The 22,110-nt window shown below is 43.2% G+C and overlaps 2 protein-coding genes across 15 annotated transcripts in view; one reads left to right on the forward strand and one right to left on the reverse strand.

Moving 5' to 3' along the window:
• The window catches only part of LOC121590819 (high affinity cGMP-specific 3',5'-cyclic phosphodiesterase 9A), a 122,591-nt gene that overhangs the window by 55,207 nt on the left and 45,274 nt on the right, over positions 1-22,110 (forward strand). For 13 of the 14 annotated variants that reach the window (XM_041910841.1, XM_041910842.1, XM_041910840.1 and 10 more), the window contains one exon: positions 7,308-7,370. The exons of the other annotated variant lie outside the window; for it this stretch is intronic. The gene's annotated coding sequence lies outside the window, so the exon portion shown is untranslated. The remainder of the gene's footprint in view (positions 1-7,307; positions 7,371-22,110) is intronic. 14 annotated transcript variants of the gene reach the window in all.
• LOC121590822 lies at positions 10,838-12,673 on the reverse strand. The gene is made up of 2 exons (XM_041910858.1): positions 12,426-12,673; positions 10,838-12,262 (listed from the first exon to the last, which is right to left on the reverse strand). The coding sequence occupies exons 1-2, from the start codon at positions 12,499-12,501 to the stop codon at positions 11,535-11,537; spliced, it is 804 nt and encodes a 267-aa protein (XP_041766792.1). The 5' UTR covers positions 12,502-12,673; the 3' UTR covers positions 10,838-11,534.

Genomic DNA, 22,110 nt, shown 5'->3' on the forward strand with positions numbered 1-22,110 from the left:
TTTCTTTCCGCTTTTAGCTGCATTCGATCCGCTTGTACCTTTGCGTCGAAAGATACTTTCGCTCCAGTTGTTGAGTTATGACAGCCTTACGGAACGGCATGAGAAGGAGATGTTTATTCAAATCATTTTACAATTTGACGGATGTAGGCATACATGTCAGGAGTTTGTCAAACATCGTGATGAATGTGAATTGCATGTACACCGTGCGGTGTGTAGTAAATTTGAAAACTTAATTTGAATTTTCATTATGGCGTATTGGTTCGCGATGTGGAGCACTTTATTACTATGGTTTGGTTGTGATGATGATAGGAAAACAATGGCCAAGTAATGGTTTAACTGAATAACGGTTGACATAGGAAAGACGAAGAACATATCGCGTATATTTGAAGGCGGGTTTGAAAGGAAGTAATTTGGTTGAAACATTCAGTAACGATTTTACGGTGCCGACTTTGAATAGCCTTGCTCATTATGTAACCTTCTTTTTCCGTATTATGAGCTACAAAATTCGCTATGTTCCGTTTCAAAGGAGCATTTAATCTACAGTCCGCTAACGCTGTCTTGGATAGCAAATTAATTGCTGTACTGACACAAGCATCATGTTGTAAATACAATCCAAAGTGAACAAATTAACGCCTTAGCAGTCCGCCATCTGCTGCAAAAAGTTTCTCAATACAATATGTTTCCGTCATGATGGTGGTACCATGCCGGACTATAGCTCCATGATTGTTAAAACAAAGGAAACCATTGAAGGTCGTAAATAAAATTTCTTCTTGAGCGTGTAGTTCATCAGTGCGATGAATTTCCGATAAACTTCCGCTAATGTAGTCTCATTTATTTGGTGGTACGGTCGGTTGCGTGAAGCAGATTTGAACCCTTGCTGAAAGTAGTTTCTCTCGGCCATTCTTAGACACACACACACACACACCCCGCAGCCAAACATACTTGGGAAATCCTTCGAGAGGGGATCTTTGTGCGCGGTCTTGTATTATCAACCCATCCTTCCTTCTCCATCTTTCTCCGTACACAGCCCACACGCGGCCTTTCCGTTTGCCGATTATCTGATTTAGGCGACAGGCAATCGGAACGCGGTGCATTAACGCGTCTGTGACGCAAGCAGGGCAAAAGTGGGTAAACCATCTTACCATCGCTGCCTCCCCCTCCCCCCTTATCGTTGGCAAACGGGGGTAAATCTGCAAAATGGTAATGGAGAAATGCTCGCTCGAGAAATGTGGGTCGTTTGTAGGGAAGTTTAGGTTGTGCTCGGTTGAAGGGATTTATGAGAAAAGTTTATCCTGCACTTCCTGCGCCGTCTCCTACGCCATATTCCGCCGACTCGGAATAAGTTGGTAACTGGTGGGTCCCTTACCAGCACCAAGAACCTTGAAAAGATGAATGCTCGCGCACTCGGGTGGGCTGTTTATTTGTTGTTTTGTTATTGTTGGTTTTTTTTAAGCTAAACTTCTACCAGTGCGAAAATGTTTGAACTATGCAAACCAACGACCGGTTCGACATGAGGTAAAGTTTACTGTTCACCGTTCAGCTTTCGAATGGGTTATGAGCTACCCATGGGTGATTTGGCTTTTTCCTTCCCGGAAAGGACCCAGTGGAGTTCCCTTTCGGAGGGCAAGCTCAATTAGTGTTTGGGATAGGTTTTTTTTTTTCTTTCTCAAAATTGAGCTTTTTCCAATTTCGCAAAAGGGTCGACGCTTTTCCAGTACATCAGGCGTGCTGTGCGAAAAGTTTTCTTTGATGGTAGCAATTAAATGGATTATGAAGTGTGCTCTTCGATCAATTATGGAGTGAGAGGAACCAGCAGCCTGGAAGGGAGAAGATAAATAGGCTTTCCTGACGTCCAAAATACGTGCTTTTTTCTGATCCTTAACCAGAGCTTAAAGCAGTAGTTATCATAATTACGATTTTTGTGTATTCTATTTATATTTTGCAGAAGTTATTTGTTTTCTGGCATATCCTATGTAATAATAACTTCCTGTGCAATTGATGTTTCACATGCGTAGATCAGCGTTTGAAACCATTGAATTGTTGACCTTTTTTGTATTTTGTCCATCGGGAATTGCACGGTGAAGGTTAGAGGAAACGTTGGTTTTAATAATCACGAACAACCTGGCGTCTCCATTGGAACCGCGTGTTTTTTTTTGTGCGGATACAGCTGTACATCATTACCAAAGATGCAAACCATTTCGGTGCACCGTTGGATTGCACCTGCCGTCCTCAACGAAGAGGTGCGAAAAACAACCTTATTCTGGTGGCAGCTGAAACAGGGCAACATGTTTGTTTAAAATGTTTTACATACGGAATTTTGCACCTCTTCTGGAATAACTCTGCTCAGGTAGCCACATCCGGGTGGTTGACTGGGAATTTCCTTTCGCTGAGATGCGTGTTTGTATTCTTGTATGTCTATGCCTTTTCACCGAGAGCTCCAGTTACATCTAAAGGTAACCCTGTACAATGAAGGAAATACTTTCTTGTTTAGATGTGCTGCTGGCAGGGAAGTTTCGGGAGTTTCTGCACCTGCGTCATAGTTCGCCTGGCTGTAAATACGTGCCGGTATAATAGTGGCAGCGGCGAGAAGCTTTTTAATTAAATTGTACATAAAACTGGGTACCGGTTTTGAATGCACGATGGGTCGCGCTGTTGTGGGATACCGGCACGAAATACCAATTTGCAGAGAGAAACAATTATGAAATGGTTATTATTAATAGAACGGTTTGCTGTATGGGCGGTAGCACATACAAAAAATGCTCTGCCGAAGGGACAGTGAAAGGCAAACGAAAAGGTTAACGTGACCACCAGTCAGTAGCACGACCGCGGTGTGGTTCGAAATTAGTTATTTATGTAAAAACGCCAGCAGAAAAGCAAATAAAAGCTATTTTACCTTTATCTCACAATGGGAGCTGTGGGTGCAGGTTTTGCTAGCATTGTTTGCATTGTACTGGGTATTAGTGTTGATACTTAGGTGCCTTTCAGCGGTATCTGGGATTTCACAGATTTAGCATAGACTTACGCTACAAAAAAGCAGCTTATTACGGGAATTTATAATCTAAAACAATAGTAGAAGACCCGAAGAAGAAATATTACCATAAAAGGGCATGTCTTTACACGTGTCGGTTGTATCGTGTCATGACTCCTGTTTGACCTGTACCTGTGCGTATCTGGCATGCGTTTGAGCGATGTTTTTTTGTAAATTTATACGTCCCAGGGGAACGATTGAACGATTGAACGAAACGAATTGCAAACACAATATGATTGAATCTATCGAAGCGTATGAAGTGCTGCACCGCTTCCAATTAGCTTTTGGAAAGGTTGATGCTTTCGTTCGGTTATGGCTTCCGAAGACAAACCACAATTTGGAAGTGAGAGAGAGAGAGTGGCATCGAGAAATCTGCGTAATTGAAAAAAATAAAATCCAAACCTTAAAGGAAAAGACGTCGATCTGCGTCCGTTGCATGCTTGGATCGTTTTGAAGCTTTGGAAGCGTTTGATTTGCTCGTTGGTATATTGTGTTTCGGTGCTAGAAAACATCAAACGATCCCTTTCTTTGCTTCTGCAACGTCCTTTATATCGAGAAGTAAATGTCGGGTGAAAGGTCATATATGAGCAAGAAGTTGGTAGATGGAGCGGGACAAGTATGTGCATACAATAGGCACACAGCTACCGTGATGTTTGCAACTGCGTAGTGCAATGTACAGTGAAATCTGTGCGCAATTTGCTGAGAGCTTTCTGTTGAAAGGCGCAGTGCAAATGATTCGCTTTTGAGCTTTCAAATTCAATAGCACGCATCGTATTCGAGAGATGTATATGTAGGACGTTTGACAATTGTTGAAGCGCTGAATTGTTGTAGTTAGATAAAAAGTGTTTTTTTAAAACTATTTAAGTAAACTCATTTCATGTCATATCATGTTTGTATTGACCAGTCAATAAACAAACATTTATATGCGCTTTCCACAGGCGCTATCGTGAATGGATTTTAGAATATTTGGAATATAGCGATAGTGTCATTCATATGATATGAATATAAGTCTTCATCAACATTGTGCGATCAAAACTCGGCTATCAAAGAAAGAAAAACAAAAAAGCTGAGACAAAAACAGAACGGAAAGGGGACAGCCCTAGAAACGAACGGATCAGTGAAATGTTAATTAAAACTTCGTTTTCCTATTTTTTTTCGTAACAGCATCTCTTGGCATGTTTGGCTTTGGTTGTTTAGATGCTTTCCCATCATTTTTCACAGGACTGGATCCTTTGGGGATGGGAAATTCCCTGTATCGCTGGTTGCGGGATTCGCTTCGTGCGATGTGCCTTTTCAACGGCATCTTATGGTTTGATTGGTCCGTTTTTTGTGATAGGACCTTTTTTGTTTGATCCATCGACGAGCAAGATCGGTAGCGCGTAGTGGTATTTTGAGGAAAGTAATTTTCAAATTAGTCCGCACTCCATCATGGTTGTTCAATGTCTCGAGTATTTTCAGGGGGGTTTTTTATTACTTTGTCTGGCTAGAAGTTGGCGGCGGTTTATTGGCCTTTTGTACATGAACTTTGACGAGTAAATCAAATGTATCGGAGCTGTTGTTGATTAATTATGCCGTGTGCGTAAATGCTTTTGTCATTTGGTCAACATAAAAACCTATCAGTGAAATTTTATAATCTCTCGCGTTTTAAAATATTTGTCGTATAAAAGCATTTCCAACATAATTCCCAAAAGAAAGGCGTCAGTAGTGAGCTGTCCTTTTGGATCGTAGCGAAGAATTGTATCGAGTCACACGGCAGAATTCTCGCTCAGGTTTCTAGGTTATGCACTCGTAGATGACGAACTAATCGATAATACTCCTGTCCCAGATAGCAGACGTACGTGTGTGCTCCCTGTACAAACTTACACCAAACACCGTCGGCTGCATTTGTATTCGTTTTCTGCTGATGTGTGCGGAGCGTATGGGAGGAACATTTTCTTCGCCAGCACCACACACTGGTCGCTCATGGCGTTTTCGTACCGCTAGCGATGGAAAGTAAACGTCTCCAACCTGGAATGTACGAGCCGAGCTACATTTCTGTTGCGTTTGAGAATGGGACGGAATAGGGGAGATGCCTTGCCATCCCCGGATGTCAGCAGCACACCTGCACGTGATTGAGGAAGTGGTTGTATCTCTTTCCCACGCCGACCGCACTCCCACGTATCATCGTTCCTCTCCGCTCTGCATTTGAATGCAAAATTGTGCACATTAACTACATTGACTGGTTTGACTTTTTGTAGCATATACACGGACAACACTACACAGCAACACACTACAAGCCCATCCCAGCGTGGATCTCACTGTGCCGAGAGTGTGTTAACTGGGAAACCCAAGTAAAGCTTACCGCCGGCACATTTTCAGTGCGGTTGAAAGTCACCCTCGGAGTATCAGATATCTGTAGTTAGTTCCACACATTTCTCCCGACGGAATAGGGGATTGTGTTATAATTCTGACCATCGCCAGGACAGAAGCACTCTACTACTGGTGCTAAAAACAACCTTGCACAAAGTGAGTTGGTCTAACTTTCCTAGGCCCGAAGGCGTATTGGCCCGGGCACAAAAAAACCTCATACGGCCCCGTACAAGCCTGAACAAACATTACTTACGATATCGCAATCGAACGAGATAACCTTCGACCGCTTGTACTGCACTCGTTTCCGGTTGATGTGTCCAACGGCGCTAGTAATCGTAGTGGTCTGCAGCATCCTTGTGGGGCAAAAACTGGTTACGATGTTCGCCATCGTGGGAAATGCGCCATAGCTTTGGAAAAGTGTTAGAGGAAAAACGAAAAACAGGGAAAACGGGGAAACTCATACCAACTCGTGCACCTGTCTGAAACTTTCCGACCGCAAAAATTGCTGTCAGAACTTTGGTGATCCTTTTGTTTTGCTACTGTTGTGTTTGTTTGTTCGACTCGGAAAGGGCTTTTTTTTTGTTTGATTAACCTATACATAATATACGTGTGACTTTATTATTGTACACTATTTACCAACACGAATTGTGTTTCATTTCACACGGTCAGTAGTGGGGATTTGTTAATGCTCAGTGTTTGATTTCAAAGCTCGATAAAGCTTCATACTTTATAACATGTTTTTCGTTTTTAATTAAACTCTTGCAATGCCAATTATTGAATTGCATAACTTAAAAAATAATCAGAATTATTTTTCATCTATTTCTTCTATTCTTTCATTTATGTTTCGATCTATTTTTATGATAGTAATGTTATGATGGCATTATGTTGAGGGTTTCCTTTTGAATGCATTAAATCAAAAGAACTTTGCAAGACAAACAAGATGTTAAGCAGTCCAGAATTATGTCCAGCAAAGGTAAGAACAAATCCGCAAGACAATTTTCACCCAGCAGCAATAGGCATCGTGAGCCTGAAACAAAACAAAAAACGCAACGAAATCCGAAAGACAAACTCTCAAATCACGCTCCATGAAATGGAATGTCTTCGTTTATTTAACACATTTGCAGGATTACCGGCAAAATTTTTCATTTGTCTAAGGTTTCTTGGCCCACTCCTTCCCCCTTTTATACGCCGTGTTTGCGTTTGCTATCCTTCCCGGTCTTGGCTCGTTGTGTTCGTTGCTTTGCCACAGGAAAGATGGTGTGCGAATGTTCCATTGTTTTGAGTACCAAATAGGGAAAGCCTACGGTTTCGAGCCAGGCTAACGTTATGTATTCAAGAGCCTGGCCGGCCGCTTTCTTTACACAGCTCCGGTAATTTATAGTGAAAAGATGAATGTTTTGTTTGTTCGGGGTCCATAAAGTTTGATGATGGAAACTTTGGTGACATAATTTGGAGACAAAAAAACCTGTTGATGAAGTTTTTTCTTTCTAATAAAGGGCTGTTGTCCGGTAGCCAACCAGCTGAAGAACACTTTGTTTTGGGTTTAAATGGGTTGGAGTGAGTTAAAGTAGAACATTCGTTTGATTTATAATTAAACCGATAGATCTGTAGCACGCGAGTAAAATTATGAAATTTATTTTATATCTCTATCACAATGAGACCCAACAGCTCAAATTTGTTTGGCAAAGACAACTTATCACTCCGAAAACATTCCGCATTCCTCTTGTTAGTGTTCTATTTTTATCTCCCGGTGACATTGACATTTTTTGTATCACTCTTCCCACACACCATAGTTAAGCAGCTAAATGTGCTTAGTCACTTGTCCCTTTGCTGGGTGTAAACATTTCTCCTCATTATCGCCATCAATTCGCAACCGCTCCGTCCGGGAAGTTGTTTAATTATTTGCTCTTTTGCGTTGTTCCACTTACAGCTCGAGCTTTCTGGATGCGCGACAAACGTAGGCAGTCCGGTCCGGTGTAGCGGCTTGTTAGCGGTAAGTAAAAAAAGAGCCAAGAAAGTAATGAAGCTTTCACCGAAAAACCTTTACCAAGAACAAGAAATAAAACAACTGTAAGTAAGAGAGCAACGAATGACACGATGCCAAATGAAGTGCGTTTAAATATTGACGATGGGAAGTGGACACGGCCGTTTCCTCGAGTGTCAATCGAAAAGCACAGTAGGGCGAACAAAAAGTGAGCCCCAAATGGGGGGACCTTTTTTTACGCTTCCACTTTTTAGTCCAGTTGTGGCGGGCAGTGGTGGACTCCGTTTTCTTATCTTTCTAACTTGCCGCTTGCCGGAAGTATCCCTTATTCAATTTCTCACACTGTCGGGAAGGAGAAACTTGCTGTGCTACCGAGCTGGGTTGGGCTGAATCGTGTTATAGTGGGATTATCTGAGGAAGCAATGTACAGGTAAATGAATTAAATTAAGTTGAAGGAAAAGGGGAAAATTAATTAAACAAAGCCTGGCGAATGTCTTGGCTCGTTTGATGTTAGTGCCGGTGTAAATCTTTGTTGAAACGTTTTCTAGCGTCACTTTTGTACAGTGAGGCCAAGGAACGGTCAGTAGGCGATGACGAAAGCAACGAAGGATACTAACGTTTACAACAATCCATCTCACCGTGTTGTTTAAATTCATCAGACTGTTGGTAGTGCCAAGGCTTTAATTTGAAGTATACAGCTTCAATTAGTGACAGCGGTGTAGCGTATATTCTAAAAAAGTATTCTAAAGATTACCCAAAAGTATTTTGGTATGCAAACAGCATATTAACTATGAATTCTAAACAAAACCAAGCATGTGACGTCGGTACTGTACATTCGTGGTGATGTCACTAAGTATTCAGGAAGCTTATGTTCATTATCGTGCCGTTTTGAACGAGCGAGCACAATGAAGATCGATCATTTGAGCGTTTCACTAAAACATGCACAGTTTCTTATTCTGTTGTGCTATACCAAATTCCTCGTGCTGCGTGCTGAAGCAAATGAAAAGCTTACATAAAAAAACAACCTGAAAAACCTCAATGTTTTGCTCGTTTTTCTGGGAAACCATTTTCGGCTGGTGACGCGGAAATTTTGCTGTAACATTCCATTCCCTGTTCAGGTAAACAGTCAGCAGGCTTTTGATTGTTGTCGGGTTCGCTTTATTCTATTGCTCCGCCCCAAGGGCATGATGTGGTGTATCAAATAGTCTAGGGGTATGTTTGGCTAGAAGTGATGCCTGCAATTGACAGGCACAAACCATTGAAACGTTTGAAGAGAGGTGTACAAATTAGCTCGTATCGGTTGAGTGTGTCGTTTTTGTTGTTGGTATTGTACTTTGTGCCTATCATGAACAACCAGTGCTTGGAAAGGAAATTGGCAAGTGGAATATGGTTGGTTGGAGGAGGCTGGCAGGGAGGACAGCAGGGGTATATGTTACCTGTCGATTTCATCCCGTACCATGGTCGGTAACTGATACAGGGATAGCTTTATTTGAAACGCATTGGAAGTGAACATTATCGTTGATAATCGCCCTTAAGCAGGTTTGAAGCTGATCAACGAATGGTAGTTTGTTGGTCTGACGCATGCTTGTAGCGTTTGTCGATTGATGGTGATCCGTTCCTAATGGCAGTGCTGGCACAATACAGCACAAGAACGTTCAACGAACGAGGGCATGATAGGATCAACCTGTATCTGGCAGCATGTATTAAAATCCATGACTTTTCGCATCCGTAGCCCAGAAGATGACAATCGATTGCTTATCGGTTGCTTCTGCTAGCTAGCAAATAGGTTACAGCTTGGTTGGTACGGCGCTGAACGAAGCATGATCCGTTCATTAGAAAGTGCAGCCAAGAGTACTTGCGAATGGGGGAGCAAGGAACCTTTTACTGCGTACTTGTCGAAGCATATTCATTTCCTTCCTTTTAGCCCTTTCGAAATGAACGAACTGTGTGGGGTGGTAGAATGGGAGTTGTTCGATGGCTATCGGCGGAAGCCAGCTGACGGTGCAGTTTATGCATCTTAATGCACACCATGAGTGTACGGGTGAGATAGAAAATCGCTCAAGGATACGTAACGGGGTCGTATGAATCGATATGATCGTATTGCTGTTGTTACCCTTTCCAAAGGGAGGACGTCCATCCATGCTTTATGCTCTACACAAGAGGGTTGAAGTGTGGGTGTACAGTTGATCTAAATATATGTAGCTTACCATGGCGAGTCGCCAGGTACCACGATGATGGTGGTTCAGTTACTACCGACATGGCTAATCAATACATTTAACGTTTTTGTATGTTTCATGAACTCATTGTTTTTGTTTTTTGCACCTTATCAGTAGTAAACTAATAATGGTGCATTTTTTGGTTCAGTTGTTAGTGATGTTTATCATGATAGGGAATAACAATTCTGAAAACAAAATTCTTGATAGTCAATTTTTAATTTCTTCTAAAAGATTCGAGGAATTTACATCGCTGGTGGAACGTTCAACCGCATTATCTCCCCCATCATGGTAAAATCCGATGCTACAAGACCGGTCGTACGCTTATCCCAGCGATGAGATCCTTTGAATTGTTCAACTCGTCCCCGTAATCCGTCCCGTTTCGTACGAGGATTGATCATTATTATCGTTTCGAGATTGAACCGACAAAGCTGCACAATAAGCTTAAGAGCTCGGGAATCCTCCCGATTTGCTCAATCACAACTGCAGGGCGGACAGGGATTGACCTACGCGTCGAGCAGCTGCACTTGCAGCATCAATTGGAAGACAATTTTCAAACCCCTGTGCCCTCGTTGCTCCCTGCCAGCTGCGCCTGATTGATGGCAAAGTTGAGTCAATGGCAAACGTGCGATCGATAGATGAACCGTTGCTATGAACCTGCATGCATTGCCCCCGTTTCCAGCTTGCTTCCTTCGCTTTCCTTCTGTGAGCCCTCAATCCGGCAAAGCGAACCTGGCAAACGACGCGGGATGGAAATAGCGCGCTTGTTGCCATAAATCTAGGGATTGTTTTTCCGATCCTTCCCTTTCGTAGCGCACCGACGGGGCTGATTGTAGAACCTTTGCTATTTTCTTTTCCCACTTATCCATCCATCGCAAAAGCTTATGATTAACTTATGGATGTTAAATCGCTGTTTGGTTTGATCGCGCTCGGTGGCAGGGTTTTTTTTTTCCTTTTTCTTTCTGACGAAACGTGAAGAAGGGCAAAAAGTTTTTCCTCTCGAACGGTATGGATGGAAATGTGGGGACTTAGGGCAGGCGCGGGGAGTTTTTTTTTTCGATCGCTTCATGTCACACCCTCGACGTCGATGGCAACGGTTGCGCTGCGCTCGCGAAAGATAATCGTACAAGTTTTGGGTCAGAACAGAAGACCGTAATGATTGAAGCAGAGAGAAAGGCTTACATGCCCACATGCACAGGCATACACACAAACGGATGCAGGGTAGAGGCACGAAATGATGAACAGCGCAAGATCACAGATTTAGAGGTGTCGTAAATGTGATTTATGCTTGCGTTTCTCTCAATTTTGGGATTTTCTTCAACATTTTGGGGCTTCTTTTGTTGCGTGCATGTTGTTGGGAAGGGGTTCACACTGTGTTAAAGGTTTTACGCTTGCTATGGATTTGTAGTCATGGAAGATAGATTTAAAAACTTTTTGTATGCCTCTCTGCTCGATGATGATGGAACGCTTAGATACAAGTTTATTGAAAAGCATACTGTGGGAGGACTGATTCTCAAAAGTCTGGTTCAAATTTAAACTTTTGAAAGGGATCGTAAGCAGCAGGAAGACAATCATAAATCAGAGTCTCAGCTATTTCAGCACCCTTGCACACACGCTCGGAAATGGTAACGAATACAATTTTCTTCTTTGCAAATTTTATAACCTTTCCCCTAAGACCCCTTTGTAGTTTGGAATACATTTCGTTTCCTTTCTCAAACGATCCACTGCTCCATTGAGGCATGTTCTGGCAGTCGCCCGATACTTCTTGCATCACTATTTTACCTTGCGTGGAAAAACATAATCAATGAACGTTCCGAACGCCGTGTTGATGGTGGTCTGCTGCTGTTGGAACCAAGATGAACCACCTCCAACAACCACCCTTTCGGCGGGTGGCTTGATTCCAGGCACAGCACCGTTAGCGTTCCCGGAACCAGCGCCGTGTTCGTGTGCCGTCGAGGGGTTAGTAATGAAACTCCTCCAACCACGGCACGGTATCATCGATATCCGCGTTCAGCTCGACGGGCTCGTCGTAAAGCGTGTTGCCGTCCGTATCGGTTCCCTCCTCAACCTCTTGCGCACTATCGGGCAGGGGCGGTGGTCCGGCGGTGGTGGTTGTCGGACCATCTGCTGGCACGTCGTGCCCCATTACGTCGTGTATGATGTTAACCGGACACTCGATCAGGTGCACTAGCAGGTCGATGATGTTCTTGTAGATGCGCTCGTTCAACTCCATCTGCCGCTCGGTATCCCGATCGAGCCATGCCCGGGGCAGTCCAGCGCTCTTCGTTTTCGGCTCGAGCAACGTTCGCATGCTTCGGTAGCGCTGGTCCAGCACACCGAAGCCCTGCAACTTTCGTTCGACAGCGGCCCGAAGTCGATGGGCTTCCTGGAGCAGTTGGTTGCGCTCGGTGCGAGCCCCCCTGGCAGCAAGTCCGAATGATGGCGGTCGCCGTGCGCCGGCGGTACGCTGGTACTCGTCGAAGCGGTGCTGTAACTGTGCGGCTCGTGCCTGTAAGGGGCGCAGATTGGCGCGGGTCTGCTGTAGCCGTTCGTGCAGGGCACGATTAATGCCTACCAGTTTCGCTTTGGTGTCGATGGATTGCCGAATTACAGATGATGGTGACGGTGATGGTGGTTGCTTCTGTTCGATGATTGGTGATAGTTGGTGCAGCGATTGTGGTGTAATTGCTGTATAAAATTGAAGAGGCTTTAGCTAATGCATCTTATTACATCCGGAAGTGTTTGCCTATACAGTCACACATATCGTGGACGGTAGTTCTTACATGAACACATCAATTCTGAATGTGATAGTTTGACTAATCTTCTGGATAATGATGAACATGACCTTTACCTGTGACGTACTGCAGCTCCAATGTGAACAGTATCAATCCTAACGCATACAAACGACGTCCTTTGAATGAAAACATCTCGCTAAACTATAACTTTGCTCAATTGTGTCGAATGGCAGCCTGGATGTTGAGCTTTTATCTCAACTCAAAACAGGAAATTAGTTTCGATACGGTCAACCGCACTGCTAACACCGCACTGGTTCTATTCACCAGCAAAGTTGTTTATTTATATTTGCGCTAATGTGCTTCAGCTCGAATGACCTGACCGTAAAATGTATCCTCTAAAGCTGGTGCATAATGTGTCTTTTATGGATTGTACGGTGGAATGTACTGCATTAGTCCAGTTTAACGACGACCGTTTTGGGTTCCCTGCAATTAATTGCATTTCCGTCGCTCAGGGTGGTAAAAAAAAACAATGTGTGTTAGTGAGTGGGGAAATGTCCAATCAGACAAGCTGTGTTGCGTTAAAATGCAATTTAGTTCGCTATTTTCGCTGCACAATCGTCTGTCGGACGAATCATGGTGTGTGTGAATGGGATGACTTTCTACGCGTTGCTAGGCTAGAGCGAAAATGCAGTGGAGCAAGATGCAAATGAGCAACAAAGGCAAAGCTAAATACTTGTTGAAATTAAATCTGTTCCATAACGATTTTTTTTTTTTTGCGGATTCACTAGCTTGCTTAATGAAAACAAGCATTTGAGGCGCACTAGTGAAACAGTACAAAGTATCACAAACGCAACCCATTTCACTGCTGGGATGAATGTACATTTGTACATTTTCTCCGTAATTAGCGCGGTGATGAGTATCATCGCATATTTCTAAATGATGGGAGCCTTCACGCCAACCGCGGACTGCAGTTGGAAAATTGAAACTCATTACACTCGCTCGCAATGGGAGTAACCGGGTAAAAGTGATTGGTATTTTGTAATTAAAATTTTATCACTTCAAACAGAATGAGATACAAAGGGGAAGAAAAAAGAGCACAAGAGCGAGGCAGTGAGAAAGTGAAAAACGAATGCACGGTGCATCAATAAATGCAATCTCACGAACAGCTTCGAAAGTAGGACAGAAGCTTTTTCCGCACCGTTGCCATGTGCATCAGGAAGTTTTTCGGGAAATTGTTTTCCCCCATTGCAACCAGTACAACGTGCTGGTCGTTGATGTTGTAATAAAAATAAGCATTTGCATCACTCATCCGTAATTCCCATGTGTAATTTTCGATGAATGTGTGGTTTCACTGGTCCCACAGTAATAAAAACGGTATCATTTATAGGATTTTATTCACATTTTTCCGTTCCGGCAGCAACTGCAATGTATTACATTCTCTTAAAAAACAATAACATAACAAAAGTTTGTTAAGGTTGTATTCTTTCCCTTTCTCGGCACTTTTTCTTGGAAGATACTTTATTTATTTCATAATGCGTGATTATTGATAGAAGCTGATGGTAGAATTTCATGCTTGCCATATATCGGCATAGTTCGGGGAAGGAAAACAATAATAATGCTTGAGCTATGCTACCAACCCACATAACAAAGTTTTCCCTGCTACCTATACCAAAAACGGTCTAAAATAGTGATTTTTTTGTTGCTGTCCAGAAACAGCCAAACCCCCTCAGTGAGGGAAAACATCCCTGATCGATTCGTTTTTCGTGCTCAATTCATGCGGTTCCCGTTGATTGATGCATAACAGATCGTCTATCGATGGGAATTCATCTTTCCTGGCATGGGCCCGGAGTTTGTTATTACCGTCGATGCTAAGGGTTCTCCGGTGGGAATTCATATTATCCACCACACGAACCACCACGCGAACCTGAGAGGACGAGGTTATCCGTTTAATGGGCTAACCAAAGCAAATGGTACGAACATTCATGAAACAGTTTCGCTTTAATGATCGAAAGGGTAATGTTTTAATAAATATGATCAATTGCACAACGGTATTAATTTTGCGACGAAAATTGGTGAACCTAGAGAGCGATGTTTGTTAGATGTATTTGTAGTTATGTTTTTGACCGACCAAACTATTAATCATTTGGTTTGGATGAATCAATTTCTATAATCTATGATTGAGATAAATGTAAATTTTCGAACAAGCTTCAATGGAACAATCGCTAGTGTTGCAGTTCAATGGTGATTGGGAGTGAATGTTTTGGGCTTAATCATTCATTAATGAATTTTATTATTATATCCATACAATGAGTGTCAAACAAAAAGGTTTGGGTTACTTGGTATTGAGTTTAATTGCTTTTGTGTTGTTTTTTTTACTGTGGAATCATCACAATGAAACAGAGTGAAAGTTTTCAGTTTAAGCTTTTCTTTAAGCTCATCTTAATACCTCGAGAACGTCTCTGTTACAGAAACCTGTGTTGAAGCTTTTGCACTTCAAATTGTGTTTTCCATACTTTAGCCATTTAAGCAGAGGCGTTATATATTAGTGGATCTGATCTGACCCAGTACAAAGAAAATTCCTGTAGTGTTATTGAAAATGGCGCATTCAAAAATGTACTGCTTGTTTTTCTCGACCATCTGTAAATAATGGGTGAAGTAGATAATCCGCTTTATGGGGTAAATAGCTCACAAGAAAAATGCTAGAGCAGCAGAAAAAAAGAACAAAGATTTATTCAAGATTCGCACCTACACATCATGCAATCCAGAGCGGGCTCATTAGCGTAAGCTGCACGGTTTATGTACAGCAGGTAACCGAAAAGGCGAAATTGATTCACTGCCAGTAACATAATCGTTACTCGAGACATCCTATCCAGAAGCATCAGTGTAGTCGAAAGCTTTTCTGAATTGCCTTTCTTCTTTGAGGGTTCGACACGATTCTGCCCAATGCCGACAAATCTTCGAAAAACTAGCCAGCTCGGTCGAAAGCACAAAAGCTTTCCTAGTACTTGTTAGGGAATTTCGAGCCTTTCTAACGTTTACGTAATACCTGGATGTATCTATGACCCGTGGGCAAACGAATACTCATCTTGGACGCTACAGAATCGGAATCAGTTTTGGGGGTAACATTTGATGAGCACTCTCGAAAAAGTAATCTGCCAAATCCAATATCGTGCATGAAACACATCAGCCAACATGGTCTCATACGGATGGTACATTTGATCGGCTCAGAAGTACTCAAAAACTCCGGGGCTCTATGTGTGCGAAACTGTGATGATGGTGTATAGAGCAATAACCGTGTGATGCATTCATTACACATGCCTGTAAGTTCGTGGTAAACTTTGAAATGCAATTTTTCGGTACTTTATGTTGGCAATGTTATACAAAGCTAGGCTAGGTTGGAGCATCCAAGCCATTAGATTGTTACAGTGTAAAGCGAGAATCGTACAAAAGTTTAAAATTATTTTTGTGTTCATTCAAAAGTATTTTGCGTAGTATCCTTAACACAACGACTGTTTGGTAATCCTAAAAAATGAGGTTACAGATTGAACATATAAAGCTAGACACAGTTTTAACGCTTAATTCATTGTTATTGTGTACATTGTGAAGCAAAATGTGTTAGAATGCTTCCTCCGCTAGCTCGTGCTGTACGATAAAAATTCTTCTTTCTTTCCTGATAAAAATGTTTGCTCCTGTCAACTGCACATATTCTCAACAAGACAGCTGGTAAGCCTCTTCCATCAGCATTTACCTTGCTATTTCCCAAAACAAAATGCTCCGTTTGCTTGCACGCTTACCGTACCCGTTTGCTTAGTTGCACGGGCATACATACAATCCTTACGACCTAAAAAAAAAGCGCCTTAGTGAGCCCGTTGTAGGCCACTGCCGCTGCAGATGGTCCCGTCGGGATTCATTTTATCACACCGTGTTATCGTTTTCGTTTTGCGCGACATCTCGAACTGTGCTATGGCACAACATTTCGCGCCCTCGGTTCGCTAACCTCGCGGAAGGGACCGATGTGAACAGAGCTAATGAAAATTTAATGTATCAAAACTCATAAACTGTCAGCACCACGATGAGCACGGTGCCCGGTGCCCGGTTACCTATAAACCTTTCCGGCCTCTCGCACATGCATCTTGCCTCTTGCCCACCGAGTGTTGGCGTGAAAAAAGGACGAAAGGAGAAGCGTGGGGAAGGATCCAGTTTTGAAAATATCGACCATTTGTTCACATCCTTTTTGTAGTTCCAACACCCACAGCAACTAAAAGTTGCCGAGTCAGTGAAAGACGCTACCGAACAGAAACGAGACAAGTTATTGTTGTATTGTGCTATGCTGAAGCTAAAAATTATTCTTCGGATTATGCATTTGTTACTACTTTTGCTGTGTTTTAATTAGCTGATGCAATATTTGGGAAAGAAATGGCAGTAAAGAAAGATGGAAAGACAGGGACAAAGTTTTTGAATTATGCAAACACGATAAAAACGAAAATAAAGTTCTCCAAATGCTGTGCCGCCGTGGCAAAGGTAGCCGTGAAGAAACATCATTTAATTATTTAAGCCATTTCTTGCCATCATTTCCACCATTTGCAGAGTTTGTGCCAGCTTAATTATTGTACCATTTTATTTTTTGTTTCTTTCTGCAAACCGAAGCAGCAGTGAGAAATGCAAGAGAGCAAACACAAATTCTAAATAGGGAAAAACTTATCAGATCAAAACACCGTGGCGCGTCGTCTACGTAGGAGCGAAGGTGCTATTTGGCCTTTTTTCATTACGCATTATGTAGTCAAATTGAATGAGGGAAAGCATTATGACGTCAGCAAAACCGGCAACCACACCAGCGCGCGCAACGTGTAACCCACATCCGGTAACACACAAGGGAAGAATTCTTGATTCCGGGGGAAAAAAACGTTGCACGTTCAGTTGTTAATTCCACGGGTACGCTAATTAAGAATAATGTTTTTAACTGTAGAGGCTATGAATGCACTCGGGGGACGTACTCCGGATGTGTGATGTGATGAATGGAGAATGGAGATTCATCTCGTGATGGCAGGAGTGTGAGAAAATGGTTGGAACGAGAAGTTGGCCGTAGTAAAGCAGGGGAGAAGCGCGGGCGGTCCTATCCTATTGTGCAGGTTAGGCGATGCCGGGTCTGCATACAAGCAGGAGCCGGCCGGGAACCGTGGTGCCCACAAAGTGAATGCATTGTTGACCCAATTTAGATATGCATCGACTTTTTCCTCGCTGACGGTGATGATGAAGAAGATAATGGTGCTACACGTCGGCCGGCTTCGAGACGGGAGAGGAGGTTGGGAAGGGCATGATAGACCAAAGGGTTTATTACTTTTTTAAATGCATAAAACTGAAATGTTAGTTCCAAATTAATAACCCAACTGTTATTATATATAATTTTATGTATCTTTTTGGTCAAAGTGGTGAAGCTTATGAGTCTTAGTTATGTCTTAAACAAGTTCATTAGATAACTTGTGACGAATATCTTTGGTTTTAAATCATCATAAATATTACAACTATTGTAAGTATCTCTAATTCCGTGGTGCTTATCCCAGTTACTAGCATAAAGCTTGAACGATGTACACATGAACGGAAACAAAGAGCTGGTGTCAACATACTTTACCGTTTCTTAAACGCTTAAACGCTGGAGTGGCTAAATCGGTGCACCATCATCCTGGGACTAGTTGCGAAAGCTTGATACGGCAGGGCAGTAATTATTTAAAAGCTTTTCACTGCAATTCAATTACATGCCGTGCAGTTATGTTGCATTTGCAACTGATGGTTTGTCTTTGCTGAGAATCATAAGCACCTTACCGATCCTGAGAGCAAAACTGCAAACATTTGTGTTATTTTGACGTTGCTGTAGCTTTATAATGTCTAAACATTCGTTTTACTTCTCAAAAGACAAATATTGGATTTATGTACAGCCTTTTCATTGTATTGATTATATTGTACATTGGTCGTGCGTAGGTTGTCATCAACTGTGAATGTAGCTTTAAATGTAGCTGCCTGTAATACAAAACCATATTAGGGGGACCTGGGTAGATGGCCACAGTTTTCTATGAATAAACCCTTGTGCGGTTGTTTCCTCGCATAAACACCCCACAAGGAATCTGGTTTCACTCGACCGTCAAGCGGTAAACAATTGTTGTTAGCTCCTCACCACGCCGGGAAGAGTCTCGGGAGCTTTTGGGGTTTGTGATTGCGGGAAGATAGGCGATATGGTATGGAGCAGGTGGATGTAAGGCGAGTAGCAGATTTGCAGGATGAATGAGGGCCACTGTGCTGGGCTATTCTTAGCACATCTTCGGCCTGTGACATCTACGGACGGAACGTCAAGCTCTATCAGGCGCGTGACAGGCAAAGTTGTGAAGAAGTGTACCATCAATCTCATCTCGGGCTCTTTCTTTTTCTTTTCAACTTCTTTTCAACCACCTCCTCCCTCTCCCTTCCACACCCCTGGTCGTTCAAAAGGCGACCGGATTCTTCTGGTGTAAGGCATGTGCGGATGCGCGCTAGACGTCATCGTTTCATCTTCACACATAACCAAGGGCCAAGGATGCATGTACAAACAGCGGAGGAAGGGCTCTTCAATGCCCCTTGAGAGGGAACCGTGGACAAAGCACGGCGTGGAAGAAAAATTGCAATTGAGAGAAGAAAAGCTACCTACACATTCAGAACCACACATACAGAACACGGGCTGCACACCATGCCGTGGGAAGATTACTGTCAATGCATTAACAAAAGTGTCATCATGAGGGGAGGGGGGGGGGAGCTCTTGGTGGAAGTCGTTAGTTTCTGTCCACGGTGAAATAGATGACATTTGTCCACCGAAGCCCTCTCCCAGTTACCCTCACAAGCGCTACCACAAAATGGGACATTCATCTAAATCTTCAACATGCGGTAATGGAAGGAGACGAAGACTAGCGTTTTACTGAAATTAATTAAAATTGTGTTGCCCTCGTAAGCTGTGATTAATATGGGCGCACCTTTTCTTCTCCTTCGCATCCTTATTACCATGGTAACGGTGTTTAATTTTTGTAATTAGATTCCTGCGCAACGGTATTGGCAATACGCAGCTGTGCCTTGCCTACTTTTCCGTATTTGTGGTTCTGTGAAGTTCCAGAAGGTCTGCGAATTCATTCGGTACGCTGATGACCCTATTGCCCAAAAACGACCATCCTCCGAAATGCTCCTTAGCTTACAGTTGGGTACCATGCGAGGGTTATCATCCCTCAAAAGATTTCTAATGACGAATTGATCCCTGAAGGAATTATCAATCACCTGCAGCAGCAGCAGGAGCGCATGTACCGTGCCGCTTATTATTTTTTCTCCCCTGCTGATATTCAATTGCTCGCAACACGGCAACCACGCCAACCTAGCAGCAAAATCGACCACTCGGGGGAAAACGGCAAAAGGACACGTGACTTCTGTTGCAGATGGAGGATGCCTTTTGCGGGTCGGTGCGAAAGATTAGAAACATGTAATACGTCCCTGTTTCCCCAAAAAATGGCCCATCCGTGCCTAAGACGCGCTGCTGGTCCCTGGTGCCTTCTTAGGAAGTGGATCTTTTACCATCGGGCAAAAGCCGCAGAGGCGGGCCCCGTACTCGGAAGTACTCGGGTGCGGGTGCTATACGGTGTTATGTACGGTCTGTGCGCTTGATCTGCCGTTCTTAGTTCGGATGGCTTTACCGTGGGCCTTGATAGCCCTTGGAGGTTTGGTATTACTTTTTCACCGACACCAACAGCGGTGGTTTTATTGAAGCAAATCCTCAAACTCAAACGAAACCAAAACAACGAAAACGTAAGTGTCGGAAATACTACTCCACGTGTAGAGGGGCGAGTGCCGGCGATGGTGTTTCAAATTTGTTCCCTCGGCGGGTTCTTTCTTTCCCCGCTGCTGCGACAGCACCGGAGGAGCGCTGGGGCTTACCTTCTCCCTAGCAGCAGCAAAGTGATCTGCAAAAGGAAAAAAAAAATAAATGGGCTGACATTTTCTCATTCCCGATCAATTTTCAATGCTTTTGCTGCCGAACGTGTCTTGACTGATCCCCAGATGGGGTCTTATTTTTGGGTCGTTTGTTGTATCTCCAGTGCGATGTGCTTTTATTGCCAAACCGTATTCTATCCTTGGAGCATCTGCGTCAAATGACGCTTTAGCGACCGTTGACCGGCGAAACATTAATCTTTTCGATTCCTTGCACGTCAGTCTCCGCTTTTTTTGTAGTTATTTGGCTTACTGTTGTCCCCAAAGGTAAATTGATCCTTTTTTTCGCCTCCTTTGAGATCGTGACCGTTCGAGAGGACTTCATTACGACCTATAAGGATTATTGTACGCGGTTTACAATTGAAATAAAACGAGTGGTAAATAATTAAGCGTTTAGCAATGGACCCCTCTTTATAGCGAAAAGTTTGACAGGAAATAGTATTAATCATCGGGCGACTAATCTCGTTTAAGGCTCGTTTTGTATGTTTCGCAAAATACATGCTGTACTGCTCAACTCTTAACCGCTGCAAAACATAGGACAGCTATTTTCTCTTTTGCTGCTATTTTTTGGTTTCCACCCACCGCCTAATCGTTCGCACATCGTTAAAGCCATCACCATTAAAGACGCGTCTCTTCTGCAAATGGTCGGGCTACGGAGCAGAATAATCAAATTACAAGTTTTGTCATGCAAATGACGAGTGTGTCTCAGTGGCGTTTAACAGGTTTTTTGTTGTTGTTTTGTTTGCAAAAATATTTCCACTTTCAACCAATGCAACGTTTGCAAGCAGCATCGTCGTCATCGGATCTTAGCCTTGGATGTCTTTGCGTTCGCCTGCCAACACCCCGGCAAAGTTTCTGTTTGCCAGTTCTGTTGCGCGGGACATTGCCAGTCGCGCTAAAGTTTCTGTGAATGTATTTACATAAATTGTATCGCCGCGCGAGCAGTTTATATGCGCGGCTTCGCCAGTCACCAGTCGCCATGTCTGGGATGTTCATTTAAGCGTGTGCGTGTTTGTATGTGTTTGTATGCGAGCGTGCCCGCGCGTTCCTTTTGAAAATCACCTCACACTAGTCCACCTTCTCCGGTTCGCAAGCAATCAAAATGGCCACTATCAAACGATAGGCAGATATAGTCACAAACATTGAAGCCACTAAAACTCACATCCGGCCAGTAATTTATGCTCACATAATTAGTCGCTAAGTGTCGGAACGTGCTCGAATGGAGGAACGAGATTTTTTCGAGCACAACTCCATTAGCCACGGTCCCCCCCCCATCCTGATCAACAGGTACTTCAAGTGTGAAAGAGCAAGCGCGATAAGCACAAGGAAGCAAAATATAGTGTAACAAAGCGTGGATGAGAAGGAAACGTGCACGGGCACACTTTTTTTTGCACCAGATTTTGCAAATCTGCGACACAGCAAAAATTGAAGCATCATGCTCAGCGAATTTTTCCCTCACTAAGGTGGGGCTTTTTTTTTTGTTATACTCGGGCTGCTTGTTGAAAGCAAATGATAAACGCGTGGCAAAAGTATGTTTCAAACACGCGACAATGTATACCACCGTCCGCCCCGTGCACTTGTGGCGCTCCTGGTACAAGAATCATCACGGCGGTGCCCATACTTCGCCGCTCGCTGGGCTGATTGTGTGGAAAGCGTAAACAGAAGACGCGATGCCAATTGAAAGTTAAATTAATGTACAAAATCAAATTTCAAAATCATCGCAAAAGCCATTTTCCTGCATTATTAAATCGTGCAGCACCGTTCTGGAGCAGCACGATGTGTGTACGATTTTGTGCTGCCTAGATG

The sequence above is a fragment of the Anopheles merus genome, chromosome 2R (assembly GCF_017562075.2).
Source record: "Anopheles merus strain MAF chromosome 2R, AmerM5.1, whole genome shotgun sequence".
Lineage (NCBI taxonomy): Eukaryota > Metazoa > Arthropoda > Insecta > Diptera > Culicidae > Anopheles > Anopheles merus.